Source organism: Diaporthe batatas (assembly GCF_019321695.1).
Source record: "Diaporthe batatas strain CRI 302-4 chromosome Unknown Contig00014, whole genome shotgun sequence".
NCBI lineage: Eukaryota > Fungi > Ascomycota > Sordariomycetes > Diaporthales > Diaporthaceae > Diaporthe > Diaporthe batatas.
The window spans coordinates 1,618,565-1,636,850 of record NW_025408561.1 but is presented as its reverse complement, the minus strand read 5'-3'; the positions used below and the strand labels follow the sequence as shown (position 1 = coordinate 1,636,850).

Below are 18,286 nucleotides of genomic sequence, written 5' to 3'. Positions count from 1 at the left end.
CCAATCTATCCCTAGGAAGTGCGCATGGAATGTCTAATTGTCCGAGACCGCCGTGGAGGGCTTGATGGGGATGGATCGATCCTTCAATCCTCGGCAAGGGGCGATGTTGCTTGTATCGCTTGCGGGATCATGCTTAGGTACTATAGGCTTCACGACTGGGATCACGCTGAATGGGCTATAGATGAACTGCTCGGGATTTTCGAGGCCGTCTGTTGATCATTTGACGCCTTGACCTTGGCCGGGCGTGTGTAGTAGCTTGAAGTCTATTCTGAGGCCAAGGTAGTGTTCATGATCGGCGTGGCGCGGCATGGCAATGTTTTAGCATTGCGGTGCAGACTGCTTATCTACGGTCGAGAGATCTGTTTTTAATCGAGAGGCATTGAGCTTCTACAAATACTTGTTCGCTCTTCCACACTGGTCAGAGAGGTAGACTTTTGGGCAAGGGGTAACAAATCAAGGCCCTCGCACTGATCGATCAGCCGATTTGGATATCACAAGGTTATGATTGACCTCTAAAAACTGTACGAAATCTGAACACCCATCCCACCACCCAGGGTAAAGGATGTCCAACTTTAACCTATAAAAATTGTATACACCGTCCAGATGTCTGTAGTTGATGTAGCCCAATGCTTAATTATACGATACTAGAAGCCCATTCGTCAAGTTACAGTCTTAGGGACCGCCTTCTTGTGCTTGCTTCTGTATAGTTCGCCGTCCGCTCGTTCCGTGCCCATCGTTTAAGCTTATTAGTTCTTGCGACCCTGAACGCCCCAGTCCATTTCAATACTCTTCATACTCTTGGAGTCATCTTGCTCAGGAGACTCGCCCAGCTTCCCGGCGCTCCACAACCGCATCGGCTTGCCGTAGTAGAAGACGAGAGGGAGCATGAGTGTAAATAGCATCATGATTCCGCTGTAGATGCTGAAGGTCTTAATGAAGCCGATGTCGAGAATCCAGTCGGCAGACTTGAAGCTGATCAGGAATCCGGCAATGAGACGGAAAGAGGACATGGTCACGAGGACAGGCCTACAACACTTATTAGCCATCTTTCTTTTTCATGCAATAATGGACGAGCGGCAACATACCCAGCGAAGTTGGGATAACATTCAACCAAATATACGCTCACGAGCGAGTTCATGGTTAGACCACCAAAGCCGATGAGGAAGAACCCCACCAGCAGCGGTACCAGTGGCCGCGACGCGGTGTTCTGACCAGCAAAGCCAAACAAGATCGGCCCAGCAACACCTGCCAGGAGAGGGAATATGAGACTGATCAAGTGAGCCTCGGGCTCTCGCCTTCCCCCGTTTTTCTTGGCATACTTATTGCTGATCTTGTCGGCCAAGTAACCACCGAAGAACCAGACGAATGGTGTGGCGGCAACAACCGGCAAAACGACGAGACCCAGCTGAGTAAATTTGAGCCTGAGGCTGAGAATGATGGCAGCAGCGTTCTGTGTCGTGGCCGAGAGCGCGCCGATGAAGATGGAGTTGAGGGCGATGACCCAAAGAACGTTGGGGAAGAAGGTGGCCTTGACAGTCTCGACGACGGAGCGCCTGCAGAGATTCCACTTGAATGGAACAGAGAAGAGGCCGAAGTCGTTCTTGTTGGTGCGGTATCCGTACCGGGCATGGTCAAGACGGGGACGGGTCTCGCCGGGGCGCAGGGGAAAGACCGCCCTTCCAGCTGTGGCTCTGTGTTAGGCCGGCAACAGTCGCAGGGACAGAATGGTTCACATACCAAGCTCGTCTTGAGAACGCTCCCATCGGGTCTCAGGAACGAAGAAGATCATTGCGATCCACACGATGATACCAGCTCCCGCGGTGATATAGTAGAGCCACCTCCAGCTTAGGTGAATGATGATGAGCGGGCTGGTCAGACCGATGCTGACAACGAAGAGACCCTGGCCGGCACTGATGAGGGAGAAAGCCTTGTTACGCTGGTTGATGAACAGCATGTCCTGCAGGATAAGAGGGATCAGAGCCTCAACTGCGCCGGCTCCAAACCCTTGGAACACTCTTGCGGCGATGTGGCTGTTCAGACTTGTACTGAACCCTGCCCACAGACCTCCTGCCCATGCCATTACCCCAGAGAACAAGATAACAGGTCGCCTACCAACACCAATGGACAATGGCACCAGGATGTATGATGCGATACCATTGACGAGGATTGGAAGGGTGGAAATGAGGTCGACCTTAGAGATTGGTGGGCCTCCCAGGCTGTTGAGCAGCTGGATGGGGTCCGCCGGCTTACCGCCCACCGAGCTGAGGTTAAGTGTGCTGAGGTCGATCTTTCCGAGGATCTTGGGGTCGATGCCGGCATACTCGAGGACGAAGATGGGGACCAGGGCGCCGACGATAGTCTCTGCTGAGAGAGCCAGCGCGCCAAACAGAGAGAGGCTTATGATGGCGGCCCATTTCCTCCACTCTGGCAGGTTAAGAGGATCTTTTGGATCGGGCGTAGGCATCGGGATGCACTGAAGCTTTCCATCCTTGAATAGTTGCGTAGATCCGACCACCTGGGCCTCGGCGCCGTTGCCCCTATCCACCAAAACCTCCTCCATCGAGTCGCGCATCCTGCTGTGTTTCGACATGACTGTACTCGGCCGCTGAAGGTTGATCCGTGTCTCGCACGATCGAAGAATGGGAGGAAAAAGAAAGAAGAAAGGAAAGAAATAAACCAGCTCCCCAGGAGTCGTAGTTTCAAGGAGCGATAACCGCGTGGTTGGTTGAGTGATCAATGAACTGAACTAAACTGAACTAAACTGAGTTCGAGGCCAACTTTTGAAGGTTGGAGCGGTGCAGGGTTTTGAAGGATAATGGACCAGCTCGCTTGGGTTGCCATCCCATTGCCCCAATCATGATGTGTCCAGCCTCTGACGTTTAGTTTCAGAAGTTCAGAGGGGATCAAATGTCAGCCGAGGCGGGAGGCAGTGCAGCGCAGCGCAGCCCAGAAGGAGCAGAGAAGACATGTGTTGGGCGCGTAGTCCTGGCAGTATACACCACATGCGCGCACGCAGCTGATTCCATCTGAACTCACCCCGCCTCCTGTGGTTTCGGTACAGGTGACTTCGATGCATCGAGGTTTCAATGGTTGCCAGCCGATGAATCGACTGAACCGTCTGATGTGTCCTGAGTTGCGGTAGAATACTTCGACTGTGTGCCATGTCAATGCGCCACGGCGTCCCTCGCGCAGATCTCAAACGCCGGAGCCACCCCAATGTCCCTTTCCGGAAGCCGATGCGCCACACTTGGGCGGTACGGCAGCGTCCCAATCCGTCAATTCAAGCGACATTCCACAACCTGGTCTCGGCTGCAGTCAAGCCTGTTGGAGCGGCGCTGCAGTTGCTACTGGCAAGACATTGTCTTGCGAGTTCAGTCGTGAGCAACTACACTAGAAGTCAGACTATTCGGGCTTCAAATCCTTATCCAGACTTGCCTCCCGCCATCAATTGATGTTATAAAACGCTCTCGGCAGTGCCGTCCTCAAAGGCTGTTCGCACCGATCTGACTTATTCGCGTCTAGGTGTAGATTTTAATGCACAGCATATTCATCATCAGCTCGACCAATTACCTCTCAAACCCCCGGGCTTGATTATGTCATAGGTGGCTCTTCCACCACCCAACATAGGCTGACTTGGGTTTACATAAACTTTTTTAACATTAGAAAGGATAGTGATAGTGATAGTGATGGCTTGCTCGTTGCTCGATGATCATTACATCACCCCTCAACTGTAAAACAGGCTTGACTGGCCGGGATAAATGGCCCAGGGCATATGCAGTGCTTGGTTGATCCAGGGCGCGGACCGGCAAACTCTGTTTCGGAAGTTTGCCGGGGTGCCTTGGTCTTAGCCAAGCACCATAGAAACGCTGCAGAATCTAGATAGATATCACCCCAGAGTATAAAACATTGGCATTGCCCCTGTCACACCAACAGGACAACCACCACCGTCTGCACCAACCACATTTTGAAAGGAGTAACCCGGCAGTCAACCCTGGGAAGGTACTGCCCCCGATTGCATACTTCACGGGCGCTTATGTCGGGGGACCCGGCTGGCCTTACACAAGATTGCTAAATGTGGAATGATGTGCCTAGGATTCACGTGTGCCTCAAACCTTGACCAGCAAACACACAAAATGACGGACCCAGTCCTTTTTCGGATGCCATGCCGTGAAGCATAAGGTCGACTCCATATGTTCGAATGTTTCGCGGGGGTTCTTCTGACTCGAAATCTTTGCACACGGGCCAGAAACCTCCATTGAAACAGAGGCTCCACGCGGGCTGGCGAAGCTCCTCTCTGCAAAGGTTCCAAGGTTGCTTTTCGATGGCTGCAGGCATGGCCTTGCCGTCTCATCTGAACGTTGCGATACGACAGCTCCCTCCTCCCGAGCCCCCCGAGCCCTTCTTTGCCTCTTTCGCACGCACGACATCAGAACGGATTAAAGGCTGCCCATTCTTTTCTGTGGTTTGATACCTAGGTAGCTGATTTGGCATCGGCGTCAGATGACACTTGCCGAACTCGGCATAGGCTTCCACAAATGGCAAGTAAAGAATCGTCCGCTTTTGGGTTTGAATGAGGCTATCCAATCTGACGCCGCGCGCCCGCCGGCAAAGACTCAGGGCACGGAGGGACGGCGGGCCAGATTGTGAGAGCTGCGTGTCTCGGTTATGCTCCCGGGAAAGCGTCCCAAGCTTCGTGTATGCCTTGCGTATGCCTCACCTGCATCCACTTACTGCGCATGAACCCACTGGCACATGTATGCGCTGGACCAGGTCAGAAACGTCGTCCACGCAGCCACTACCTATCCCGAGGAAGCCCCAGCAACTGCACCCAACCAACCTTATTTGATACTAACACGTGAGCTCTTGCATGAGTCTCAAGATTAATTCGTAAGGCTTGAGAGGGGCGTTCTTTGCATCCCATTAGACCGGCAGTGGTCGGCGCCTACTTGTGATACCGTACCAAAACTGTTGTGCTTGTGAATTTAGGGGAGAGCGCCTGGAAAGACCAGTGACAAACCGCTTCTTTGCCTGAGTCTGACCGCCAAGCAAATTTCAATATTGGAATTTCACTCGTTCCCAGTATGGCCAACATCCATGGTTCGTGGTCGACAGTTAGCACTTCAGCTCGTTGTATTGCCACGGCACTATCCCCTGATTTCTAATCGTCTAAAGAGTATATACAGAAAGAGCTACCAGGAGATATGAATACTTATATTTCTAAGACTATTTACGGTATCTAAGTTTCTCTACTAAGTGGTTTCACTTCTATTCTATATATATCTAAGGATATATATAGTACCTTTATTTAATAGTAAATATTTAAAACTTAATGTTTAAATTAAAATAATATTTATAATTAATATTATAATATAATAAGTATAAAAGAATAAAGTAATATATATTTTAAAATAAATATAAAAATATATCTTATAAAAAGTTAATATTAAAGTAAAATTATATATAAAATAATAAATATTCTTCCTCTCTACTATTTAAGACGGCTTTAATAAGACTAACTATATATTAAAATTAATAAAGTCTCTTATACAAGGTAAGTTAAAAGTATTACATTAATACAGTGATCATCCTGAGGCACTTATTGACGGAATCGATGTGTGTGTGGTTTCGCTTCTATTCCGTATACGTCCGAGGACATACATGGCGCCTTCATACGGTGGTATGCACTCAAGACCCAGCGCTTGGAAAGAACAGGATGCCGATAACAATAGTTATAAAACGATAGGTGGAATCGATGTGTACTGCACATACTATGCTGCGATAGGATGTAATGATACCTTTTGCCTTGCCCGTCTGGGCAATTTCTAGAGGCAAGGGCGCTCCGTGAATTAGGGCAGGATGGGTATAATCTAAAAGCTTCTAACTAAAGGGACAAATTGTGGTCATCCTCTGGTCTATTCTAGTCCATTTTCAATCACAGTCGAACCAGCGCAGCCGCAAGGAAAGCACATGCGAACAAACCAGCTACTGCCGCAAATGGGATCCCAGTCCATTCATTCCCAAGGCTGAGGCCCCACCTGAACGTTAACGCAAGCAGCGGGCCTGCGACAAGCCCTCCGATCGATTGAGTTATTGCAAGGGCTGAGTAAAGAAACCCAGCCTCGTCCTGATGACAGAATGTAGTAACCAGACTACGAGCCGCAGGCGGGAACCCGGATCCCAAGGCGAAGATAACAATACCTGTTGCCGCTAGTGCCACCGCTGGCGCCACCGAAATGACAAGAGACCCCAAGGCAAAAAGGCCAAGCGACAAGCGGCTGATGAGGAGATCTTTGCCCGGGGCACTCATCCCTCGCTTTGTCAGGAGCCTGTTGAGAGCGGGGAGGAAGACCAGGAGCAGGACAAGATTGAGGGCGGCTCGTATGGTAACCAAAAGACTTGCCTATTAGTGAGAATGAAGGTTAGAAGAGAAGTGTCTTTTCATTGAGAAGTGGTTGCAACGGCCTCACCTTTTCGTACGTCCAACTAAATCGTTGACGTATAAACTGCAACAAAAAACTCGTAGACTGACGGCCCAGAGCCGAGACAAAGAAGGCCAACAGAACAGCAACCACGTTGCGCTTCTTGAGAGGCCGAAACCGTGAGGCCAAACCAGATCTAATGGGCGGGGAGGAATCACTCCCGCTTGTGGCATCTTGGAGGGCCTCCGTCTCAAGCGCTGGCTTAGGCAGAGTCTCTGGAAGGAAGACCAGAGGTATTGTTCCGGCGAGCAGTGACATGCCACTATACATAAAGTATGGTATCCAAGGGTCCCTCGCCATGAACAAAGCGCTTAAGGGTGTAGCCAACAGTTCCGCAATGAGGCCGCAGGCGGTTAACTGGAAGAAAAGGCTAGCTCTCTGCTCCGGCAAGGCGACGTCAGCTACGACAAGATAAACCATGGACCCAGAGACAGAATCACCCCCGCCCATCATGAGGGCCGCTGATGACAGCCAGATGAAACGCGGGTTGACGAGGTCCGAGTACCAAAGAACGGTCTTGGACATGACATCCTGCAAGAGCGCCCCAAGTATCGCCAGCAGTAGCACGGGCCGTCGGCCGTAGCGGTCTGCCAGAATGCCGAACGGGATGGCGACGATAAGACCCGGCAAGCGGTTGAATGTGTTGAGCATCTGTACCACGGTCGCAAGCTCCGACTGGACGGGCCCAATGTTGCAGTCGGTGTCGCCCGGAACAATTGAGGCGCCAGCAGCAGCGGTATAATAGCGGTTGCAGATGATGCCCTCGAGAATCTTCATCTGGGGTGCTTCCAGGAAGAAGGCGGCCAGGTCCACTAGGATCACCATGATGAAAGTCGTGGTGATAACACGGCGTCTGAAAGCCGTGTCAGCGTCGCCGCCGCAGGGCCGACCTAGTAGGGGCGTCCCTTCGGCGTCTGTGCTCGTCATGTTTGTTTTGGTCCGTATTCGCGTGTCAGGGATGAAAGAAAGACAAAAGATACTAGTATTGTCGTGTATGTGGCGCAGAGACGATGACTACACGGTTCTGATTCGAGAGATCTAGTATCCCTTGGTCACATAAACTATGCAAGGGACAATGCCAATCCAAGCCTAATACCTGCGGGAGGTGGGCAGAGTCGCTGGCATAATAAGCGAATGGCGAGCATCAAAAGTCGCCGAGAGTACCGGCTTGCGTCAGTAGGTGTGTACCGATGTAAGCACTTGAGCCAACATTCCAAGGTTGAAATCCTCCCGGTCCCACAATTCTGCAGCTTCCAGTAATTCCACCGTCTGCGCGAACCCATTTCGTCAACGCAATTGTGTATCAAAGCTGTCGCGGTGTTATCAGCATCCATGGATGTGCATATCATCTAAAACTATGACAACTATCGTGTTAAGCGACCGCCTACAGAATGACGGGCATGTGTAATCGAATTCAAAATGAATTTTCCCTTAGTCCGTCGAGTGAAAGCAAGCTCTATTTCCCAGACTGATAAATGTAGGACTCTCTCCGAAGTCGGCTTCTGAGACTCTACTGCTTGGCAACCAAGCAAGCCGATCATGGCGACTATTGTCACGGTTTGAGTGAGCCGAGCTCCATCGAGGAATAGAAACGACTGCAATACGAACGGAAACCGATATTAGGATCACTGCCAGTTTAGGTGGCCCGTCAGAGGAGTGAAGCGGAGAGGGTCTCAAAGCGTTCCTTACTATGACATTGAGATTGCGTCGCCGTAAAGAAATCACATAACTGTATGATAGAAGTTATTATCATAATTTCAAATATCTTCAGCCATCAACTGCCTGAGGTTGTTCATCAACTGGCCTCTAACGAGATCTTCTGAATACGGCCACACTATATCAGTTTGAGACCGGATATTCGCAGGGTAACAAACAACTACGTCAGCGTGACTATCGCCTAGTTTGGGCAATAAGTCCCTAACGTGGGCGGCCTCCTTTCAGGCCAAGAAGATGAGGGATGAGCTTGTTGAGAAAATATGCGTCTCGTCATCGAGCTTTTCTCGGTGCCCGCTGGCGTGGTCGTATGCCACTTTCATGAGCTTGGTGGGAAAATGAATGGAGCCAACTCTGATGCCATTCTCCCACAAGCGGAAGCTTCCCATGCCATGGTATGGCACATGATCGGATCGAGGTTTCCGGAGGCGGATTTGCCCTCGGAGTTGAGATACAGCTCTGAGAGCCCCTCACCCCAGCCTGACAGGGTCTGGAGCTCGATGATCAATTTCCTCTAGTCGTAGAGGAAATAAAAGCCGTCCGAGTCTAGGCACTTCCAAGGTTCCCATTGCGCCTTGGCCGTGGAACTAGAGTTGGGAGTGTGTTGAAACATACTCGTGTGCGTTCCGCGGATGCTTTCCTCCACGTCTGTAGCAATCAGAATCTGGAGTTTCTAGTGTGGGACATCTGCGGTCGATCTGACCTATACCTTCAGAAACTAGTCAGAAGTTGAACCCTCCCCATTTCAGACATCCAAACGGGGAGAGGAAGATCACGCAGAATGTCCGTATTGGTCAGATTGAACTTGCTTAGTGATCAATCAGCAGCCGCCAATGGGGGAATGCGGGTCAATTTCTGGTGTAAGAACGGACGTTAAGGTAATGTCAAGCCCAGAAACCAGGTTTAGTTCAACCAAGGTGCCGGACATGCCCAGGCATGCAGTTTGCTACGGCCAACCGCAAGCCCCGTGTTGCTTATTAACACGCCAGGATGGCAATCAAAAATAAGCGTTGGGATTCTCTGTGGGGGACTCCGTCCATGCACCTTCCACCCCACTGGTCAAGGGGCCAAGCTTGAGAGGCTTCGAGGTGGAAGTAGTCGTCAAGTGGTACTTAAGTATTGTAGTAGGAGCCATAGGACCAGAGAAGAGGCACTGAGCACTGAGCGCTCTGCAGAATGAAGTCTTTTCAACTCTCGTTGTAGATTGGGTGTTACCTAGGTATGCCGTGCGAAGATGTCTTTTAGGATCGAAACTAACCATTGACAGGCTTTAGAGGGACAATGGTAGGACTGTCGATGGATTTTTCGTATAGAAACGGATGAGCCTTTCCCTATATCAAGAATTAAGTAGTATAATTTCGTAACAGCCTATAGTTGAATTTACTTTTGCAATACAAGATGACTTTCTAAAGCACAAGGAAATCTGTCAATGATAATTTGAATAAGACTTTCCCATATTATTGTTACGAGCCAACCGTGACTATAATAGGAACCTATTGGTCCTTGGTCTATTATTAAAATAAAAATGCTGCACACTATTAGGCTCTTTCGCCTCTATTATAAGGGCACATAAACAATTGACATTGATTGAGTCAACGAGAAGTCTTGGGTTCTTGCTTGCCGTCCTGAAATAATGTTACACTCGTGATTCTACTCCTTAAGATGCTCTGCTGGTGTTTGATTTGCCATTTCACCACAGTACTTCAGCGCCAGAAGAGAAGATATGCAATTGTTCAGCAGCCAAACTATCCATATTTCCTTACAGAAGAAGAACTGTAGTTGAGAAGAGGCCGAACATGACGCCCAAGGCCGAAAAGATTGTTGGTACAAAGGCGGCAGACACTTGTTGGTAGCCTGGCCCGCCCGCCCCGGGGACTGGAGGTTGTGGGGGTTTGTCTGGGCTGGAAGTTGGAGGCCCAGATGGCTTGTCGGGCCCGGAACCTAGATGAAAAGGAGACATCCATTAAATTTGCTGTTCCATCATCGTGGATGGCAGGGGCTAGGCTTGGCTTACCTGGACCTTTTTCAGGTGCGCTGGGAGCAACATATGCACCACCCCCGACACCAGCAGGAGCGACACCAGCAGGAGCGACACCTCCTTGGGCTCCATTTGATCCTTGGCCAGGGGCAGCCCCAGGGCCAGCTTGGGGCCCGCCCGGAGCAGGGACGGGACCAGGCCCGGAGCCCGGAGCAGGAATAGCACCAGGAACACCGCCGGGGCCAGGGGGCGAGCCGGGACCAGGACCAGCACCAATTCCTGGAGCAGGAATACCACCAGGGCCAGCGTTGGACCAGCCTTGGGCTCCACCCCAGCTCTCGGGGAGACTTTGGCCACCCCAGTATGCGCCACCTTCGGGCTTCGGAGGGGCCGGGAGCCATCCCTTACCATCCTGCGCGGGAGTAAACCCAGGGCCGCCTTTTTCCGGAGACACGACCCAGCCGGGTATTCCTCCCGGAGCGGGGGCGGGCCCGCTCTGTCCTTGGACGAAGGGGCAACCTTTGGCCGGGTAGATGAGCTGGGTTGTGATGGGCTTGGGCCCGCACGAGTGGCAGGTATGGACGCCTTGTGCAAAGCCCATGGGGACCTTCGGGCGCTGTGTCACGGACGGGGGCGCGGACATGCCGGTGTAGAGCTCCTTGACGACGTAGACCTGGGTGGTGATGCCCTCTGGGCAGAAGGTGGCGAAACTGGTGGTATAGACGTTGGCGTGTACGCAAGTGGCACAGCCGCACTCCTGACATGAGGGCATCGGCACGGCCACCGTTACGGGACCGCCCTTTCGTCCGCCATGGCTATGTAGTGACATTTGTGGTTAGGGCTTCTGATGCTGTCTAGACACGTTGAATAAGCGGGCCGTCGCCGCGATGGCTTACCTGACAAGTGGATTTGGGCAGGCAGCACCGCAGGGCGTGGGTTTTGGTGCGCCAGTGTTTGGCACACACTCAGTGATGGTGGCCGAGGTAAGTTGGGGGTAGCAGATATCTTGGGCGGCGACGACAGCTGCGAGGCTTGCAAGGGCCAGTTTGGCACTGAGCGAGCCCATTTTATTAGTGCTCATTGTATACAAGTGGCTGTGTATTGTTTCTGGTATAACAGGAGGGGGTTAAAACATTATACAAGGGATCGAGGAAGAGAATGTGTAAGCTATAGAGTGAGAACGAATGGACCGGGCGAGTCTCCCGAACAACCTGGGGCCGTGGCAGAGGCAAACCGACGAGTACAAACGTTAGCAGTTGCTGCTCTGCTGCCGTGGTCTCCAGGTTATATAAGATGAGCGACACCTGGAAATCCTGTATCTGCGGCGTTTTGTTTACATCAACCGCTTTTCCACCTGGCACGCCTGTTTATTTTCCTCGAGACGCGTCAAATCCTGACAGGAATCTGGCATGCGAGTCTGGACTGTAGATAATGCTGGTGACTAGTGGCCAGCCGTCGCGATCTCAACACGATCCCGGGCAACAAAGTTAGAGTAGTGGCGTTTGGCATGCAACGGCGATCAGTGTCTGATCAGCAGGGCGTTACAACGGTTTTGTGGCTACTCAGCCGAGACATTGATCGGCCTGGCGCCTTGGAAGACCTCAACATAACGTCTTGTTTTTGTTTCTTTGAATACAAGCATGCTGACTCCCCGTGAAGAGTGAGACTAGACCGATCTGCGGCACAATCACAATATCGGACGGTACACGATGGAGCTACGTGACTGGAATTGAATGCTAGGAGGCAGGTAGAATTTAGCGTGCAATACATGGCACTACCCGAGGCTGTGTTTTTTTCGGAATGCTCATTCCTATATTGATACATATATATCTTGTCGTCGACCTCGGTGCACGCCGTAATGAAGACGAGGCGCTCCGTATCTCGAGCAGTCGTCACTCTTTTTTGACCAGGCTACCAGTGTTTGGCATCGAGCTTTGTTCTCACATCACAATCTTTACTGTACTACCCACCCATCGTCAATCGTTATTGTGCTACCCATCGGCTTGATTGAGTGGCCTGATCATGGCAGGAAAACGGAAACCCATGGCTTATGGGGTGCCTCGTCGGTGGCTCGGATTGGTTGGGCTGCTGGCGCTGCTGGTTCCGGTGGCCTCGGGGCAATATGGCCTCGGGGAGCCTGCTTCTTTCTGTTACACCTATGTCACAACGTGGCTGTCCCTGCCGGGCTCGTCGGGCCCAACAGCATACCCAGGTCCTCCGAATCCCCCGAACGCGAACCCAACCGGGGCTGTCGGTCAGCCAGGACCGCCAGGACCCCCGGGACCGCCCGGCCCTCCTGGCCCTCCCGGCCCGCCCGGCCCACCAGGACTTCCCGCCCCCACACCGACAAACCCGGGTGCCGTTGCGTTCCCCACGGCAGCCGAGTTCACCGTGTACGCGGGCCAGCCCTTCACTTACAGCCTGGTAAACGTGTTGACCACGCCCATCGAGAGCGTGCTTGGCATCATCGTGGACCCGGCAGTGAACTGGGTGCTGCTGGATCCGGTGAACAAGGCCCTCGAGGGTCTCGTCCCGATAGACTACCCCACCAGCATCCAGTTGAGAACGATCGTGACTGCTCGGCTGGCAGGCAGGGCCGGTCTGGTCAAGCGGCAGGCCGCTGATCCCCGCGTCGTGCAGTTCGTCGTGCTCATCGACGTGCGTGCGCCGCCCGGAAGCAGCGCCAGCCTGCCGCCGGGGATTGGCTCGCTGACATCGACATTCACATCGACATCGATATCGACAATTAGTCCGGCGGCGTCACCAAGCACCACTGGGGCACCCGACGTGGCCGCGAGTGAGACTGTCTTCGCGGGTCTGCCGTTCCGCATCGCCTTGGCAAAGTACCTGGCCCGCCCAACCGACGTCCTCGTCAACTTCACTGCCCAACCGGCATACCCATGGATCAGCATCAGCCCGGACGGCGCGATAGTAGGCACTCCGCCGGACAACCAGCCACTGAGCTTCGCGATACTCACCCTCACCCTGCGCAGTCTAGGCGGTGACATATACGTGGTAACGATAACGCTCGGTGTTGTGCCCGAGGCCGCGAGCACCACGTCTTCGTTGAGCCGACCGTCGTCGGCTGGCGTGAGCACTGCTCCGAGCCCCACGGGCAGTGGTGGCCCGTTGGTCTTCCCGGCCGTTACTGTATTCCGAGGCCAACCTTTCAGTTTCCCTGCGCCGCGGCGGGGGGACACCCACAGGCCCGTCGCCATCAGCACCGACCCGCTGTCCCCGTGGATCACGCTCAACACGTCGGCCGGGACCATCGAGGGCATTGTCCCCAGCACGCAGGCGACGGGGGTCATCCAGCTCATCATCACCGACCTCGACACCAGTGCCCCGCAGAATGGTGCGACGTATCTGGTCCTTGTCCCAATCGTCGTGGCGGGGGCTGGGGTGCCGACCCCAACAGCCTCAGCCTCAGCCTCGCCCTCAGCCTCGCCCCCGCCTTCCCTGCCGCCGCTCCTCATGTTCAGTCGGCTCCAGATATTGGATTTCCCCGTCCTCGGCTTCCTCAACGCCGGTGATCAGCCCCAAAACATTTCCACCATCCCAGATGCGCCATGGCTGACGTTTGACCCCATCACCAAGCGGCTACGAGGCACGGTACCCGACTCGCAGCCTCTGGGTCTTGTCGCGCTCAGCCTCAGGGGCGTGACTGCGGGCGGCATCTCCTTCACCAAGATCATCACCTTGGTCGTCCTGCCTGCCCTGCCCCCGATCACCTTCACGCCGGGCCAGACCTTGAACATCCCGGTCCTGGACTACCTGCAGAGTGGCGGCGATCTTCCCCAGTCCATCTCCACCCTGCCAGATGCTCCGTGGCTGACGCTGGACCCGGTCACCAAGTCGCTACGCGGCACTGTCCCGCCCACACAAGCCCCCGGGGACCTCACGCTCGTCATCAGTGGCACCACGGCTCTTGGTGCGCCTTTTGTGAGGCTCGTCCAAGCCTCGGTACTGCCCCCATCTAGCAGCGGCAGCGGCAGCGCGGCGCCTGCTCCGTCGACGACGGGGCCGGTCGTCCCATCCGGAGCTTCCAGTGTGCCGGGGGCTACGTCGACAGGCCCGCCGCCGCCGGCTCGCCCGACTCCAACTGTGTACCCCGGCCAGCCTTTTGTTGTCCCGCTGTGGCCCTTCCTCCGCAGCTTCAGCGACAGTGTGTCCGCCATCAGGACGGACCCTCAGCTCTCTTGGTTCAACCTCACTGATCCGGCATCAGCCGTTGTCGCTGCCATTTCCGGTCTCGTGCCTGCGAACCAGCCCCCAGGCCCCATCACCGTGACGGTGAGCGCGTTGACCGCTGGTGGCGACCCATACACGACTGTCTTCACCGTCATAGTTGCCCTCGGCGCCAGTCCGTCCGCAACCTCGGTGCCATCCTCGACTCCGACTGGGACGGCCTTCCAGACGCCCACAGTCACCCCTGGCGTCGCTTTCACCATTCCCCTGGGACCTTTCCTGCCACTTGCTGGAGTCTCCGACCTGGTAATCTCCACTGCGCCTCCTTCAGACTGGATGAAGCTAGACCCTCCTTCCGGAGCCTCGCCCAGCATCAGCGGTGTCGTCCCCATCGATCAGCTGCCCGGCCTGATTGCAGTCACTCTCACCGGCAAGCTGCCAGGTGGTGCGCCCTTTACCGTCCAGTTCGTCGTGGCTGTCGGCCCAAAACCCGGTTCGACAACAACACCAACCCTTCCATCGGGCACCAGCCTTCCAACCCCGGAAATCACACCTGGACAGCCATTCAATATCCCCATCAGGCCAGCCTTGCTGGGACTCGCAGGGAACGTCGTTTCGCTCGAGTCAACTCAGCCCGTGTCCGACTTCATCAAGCTCGTCCAGGGTCCAGATGGTCTCAGCCTGCAGGGTGTCGTACCCGCTGATACGCTACCAGGGCTTATTATTGCAACACTCAGAGGGGTGGATGGCGGTGGGTTGAGTATTACAATCCCATTCCCTCTTAGGGTTGTGCCAAAGCCCCCTTCGTCTTCCACATCACCCGGCATACCCAGCATGGTTCCCACCGGCACGGGCTTACCAACGCCGACTATCATTGCCGGCCTTGTATTCTTGATCGACACCACCGTTTACCTGCGAGACCCCAAGGACGTTGTGGGGCCTCTCACGACGGACCCCGTCTACAACTGGATCGGGCTGGACCCATCGCGCCCGGGCAGTAATCTTCTCGCAGGGACGGCGCCCATCGATGCGATCCCCGGCCTCACAACTGTCACTCTGAGCGTGCGGGGCGTTAATGGAGACACTTATACGGTCAACATCCCTATCCTGATCGTGCGCGGCTCTGGAGGAAGTAGCAGCCTAAGTAATATCGCGACCTCAGCATCTGCGTCACAGCCCGGCGGAGAATCGGGAGCAAGCCAAACCTCGCAGCCCACTCAAAGTGCCATGCCAATAGCCAGCATCACCCCAGGCGTTCCTTTCCAAATCCCCGTGGCACGTTACCTGAAGGCGCTGACGGATAAAATCAACTCGATATCGACACAGCCATCTTACCCATGGATTGGCCTCGATCCCACACAGGCCGGCTTCCTTGCCGGCCTTGCGCCTTTGACTACACCTCCTGGTCCTTTCGAGCTTGTGATCAACGCGGTGGATGGCAGTGGCAACCCATACTCCCTCACGATGCAAATCATAGTCTTGGCAATCAATGGGAGCAGCAGCTCTACCCCTGTCCTGCCAACCACGCCCTCCAGCCCGAGCGCGTCCAGTCTCCCGACATTCACCATCGTACCTGGAGTTCCTTTTGACTTCTCTGCTTTGCCGTACCTGCGCGATCCCAGCGATACCCTCCAGGCAATCGTGACAGCACCATTCAGCTTTTTCAACGTCGGGTCGCCCCGTGACATTATCGGCACGGCGCCGCTCGGTACGGCGCCAGGGCTCTACAACGCTGTATTCACTGTTCTTGGGCTCGGCGGCTCGACGTATCCTGTCACCATACCTTTCCTGATCACTCCTCCCACAAGCACAGTTTCAACGGGGGCAGGGCCCACTGCTACCAGCCTCCCGACGCCAACTATCACGCCAGGTGTTCTTTTCAGTATTCCAATCCCGCAGTTCTTGAAAGCTCTTGGAGACAATGCAGTCTCGGCGGCGTTCAACCCAGTGCAACCGTACATCACACTCGATACTTCACTTCAGGTCTTGACTGGCACTGCGCCCCTGGGCACCCCACAAGGAACATTCACTGTTACCCTTGCGGTAGGAGCCTCGGGCCCAGGGCTGAGTGGGTACAGCGTAACATTTACGGTGGTAATCGCACCGGCGGGCACGACGACATCTTCGAGGCCTGCGAGTCCCACGGCCAGCGTACCCGCCGCAACCGTCACAGCTGGATTCTCCTTCAACATCGACCTGGGCCTATACATGAACGATCCTGGTGACAAGGTTATTGGCCCCATCGTGTCGAATCCCAACTTCCAGTGGCTTGGCCTGGACCAGAGCCTTCGCAATATTGCTGGTGTTGTCCCATCGATTCAGGCGCCGGGCTTCTTTACCATCACCGTGACCGTTACGGGCCTAAATGGCTCCTCGTACACGCTGACCATACCGTGCATCATCGTGTCCGCTCCTACGGCAAGCACGGCGTCTACGGTCGAGTCAACTGGATCATCTGCCGGAGCCACCACGCCCCCGGATTCCACTACGTCTGCTAGCACATCCGATGGCAGGTCTTATGACCCATCTGCCAGTACCTCTCTGAGTGGATACACCGACACGTCGACTGGCACGCCTGCGAGCCAATCTACTGGCGCGTCTACTGCAACACCTTCTGAGGCATCAACTGGTACACCTGCCAGTGTTCCTTCCAGCGAATCAACCGGTACACCTGCTAGCACGCCTACTGAACTATCCACTGCTTCATCTGCTTCCGGATCCTCGAGCGAGTCTACTGGCACACCTGCTAGCACGCCCACTGGACTATCCACTGATACATCTACCTACACATCCTCGAGCGAATCTCTTGGTGAATCTACTGGCACATCTTCCGGAGCCACTACTTCTACTGACTCATATGCGAGCACACCTACCAGTGAATCTACTGTCACGTCTACGGGCGAGTCTACTGGTACATCGGCTATGTCTACCATGACAACAAGTGAGCCAGGCACGTCTGTCAGCTCGTCCGAGAGCATGTCTTCTGGAGATACTACGGCATCTGCTAGCACTTCTGAGGTCTCGACTTCTGCAATCAGTACGTCAACTGGCGGATCTGACACGACGTCCGCTGCGACTGCGTCTACAAGTGGGTCAGATACATCTGCCGGCACGCTCACAAGCGAGTCCACTGTAACTCCCACGAGCGAGTCTACTGGAACGCCATCAAGCGAATCGACTAGCGAGTCCATGAGCATGACCACGAGCGATTCAACTAGCGAGTCTACTGCAACGCCCACTAGCGAGTCTACTGGAACGCCAACGAGCGAGTCGACGAGTGAATCCACTGCAACTCCCACGAGCGAGTCAACTAGCCAGTCCATGAGCATGACCACGAGCGAGTCAACTAGCGAGTCTACTGCAACGCCCACGAGCGATTCGACCAGCGAGTCCATGAGCATGACCACGAGTGAGAGCACAACAGAGGCTACTAGTGAGAGCACGACGGAATTTACTAGCACCGCCACAAGTGAGAGCACGACAGAGGCTACTAGCGAGAGCACATCAGAGCCGGAGAGTGAGAGCACATCAGAATCTACTAGCGAATCTACTGCAACGCCCACGAGCGAGTCGACTAGCGAATCTACGAGTGAGAGCACGACGGAATTTACTAGCACCCCCACGAGTGAGAGCACGACAGAGGCTACTAGTGAGAGCACGACAGAATCTACTGGCACCCCCACGAGCGAGAGCACGACGGAATCTACAAGCGAGAGCACAACTGGATCTACGTCCGCCTCCTCCTCCCCGACAGCAAGCAGCATCCCTGTCGAAGCGGGAAAATCCTGGGATATTTCTCTTAACCTCTTCCTTCGCGACACAACCGACGTAATTGATGATTACAATGTATATCCCCCTCTTCCAGCAGACTCCTCATATGTGGGATTCAGCCAGATATTTGGCCTAAAAGCGGACTTGGTAGGGTCTA

General features: G+C 54.3%; 4 protein-coding genes across 4 annotated transcripts; 1 reads left to right on the top strand and 3 right to left on the bottom strand.

Moving 5' to 3' along the window:
• Window positions 1–483: 483 nt before the first annotated feature.
• Window positions 484–3,119, bottom strand: KVR01_010890 (uncharacterized protein). The gene is made up of 3 exons (XM_044789201.1): window positions 1,738–3,119; window positions 1,086–1,683; window positions 484–1,026 (listed from the first exon to the last, which is right to left on the bottom strand). Exons 1-3 carry the CDS (start codon window positions 2,588–2,590, stop codon window positions 747–749), a joined length of 1,731 nt encoding a protein of 576 aa, XP_044640037.1. The 5' UTR covers window positions 2,591–3,119; the 3' UTR covers window positions 484–746.
• A 3,300-nt stretch (window positions 3,120–6,419) lies between these two features.
• On the bottom strand, window positions 6,420–7,526 carry KVR01_011057 (uncharacterized protein; the record flags this gene model as incomplete). The annotated part of the gene is made up of 1 exon (XM_044791874.1): window positions 6,420–7,526. Exon 1 carries the CDS (start codon window positions 7,404–7,406, stop codon window positions 6,420–6,422), a length of 987 nt encoding a protein of 328 aa, XP_044640204.1. The 5' UTR covers window positions 7,407–7,526.
• A 2,425-nt stretch (window positions 7,527–9,951) lies between these two features.
• Window positions 9,952–11,236, bottom strand: KVR01_010813 (uncharacterized protein; the record flags this gene model as incomplete). Its single annotated transcript, XM_044782978.1, has 3 exons — window positions 9,952–10,133; window positions 10,207–10,985; window positions 11,067–11,236. 3 exons carry the CDS (start codon window positions 11,234–11,236, stop codon window positions 9,952–9,954), a joined length of 1,131 nt encoding a protein of 376 aa, XP_044639960.1.
• A 956-nt stretch (window positions 11,237–12,192) lies between these two features.
• On the top strand, window positions 12,193–16,856 carry KVR01_011013 (uncharacterized protein; the record flags this gene model as incomplete). The annotated part of the gene is made up of 2 exons (XM_044788434.1): window positions 12,193–15,022; window positions 16,588–16,856. The coding sequence occupies 2 exons, from the start codon at window positions 12,193–12,195 to the stop codon at window positions 16,854–16,856; spliced, it is 3,099 nt and encodes a 1,032-aa protein (XP_044640160.1).
• Window positions 16,857–18,286: the final 1,430 nt, after the last annotated feature.

Excerpts from the sequence above, each read along its gene's own strand:
- KVR01_010890 (XM_044789201.1), bottom strand. The coding sequence starts at position 2,590 with ATGTCGAAACACAGCAGGATGCGCGACTCGATGGAGGAGGTTTTGGTG. Across the intron at positions 1,684-1,737 it reads GCGTTCTCAAGACGAGCTTG|CTGGAAGGGCGGTCTTTCCC; the intron begins GTATGTGAACCA and ends ACAGAGCCACAG. Across the intron at positions 1,027-1,085 it reads TGTTATCCCAACTTCGCTGG|GCCTGTCCTCGTGACCATGT; the intron begins GTATGTTGCCGC and ends TAAGTGTTGTAG.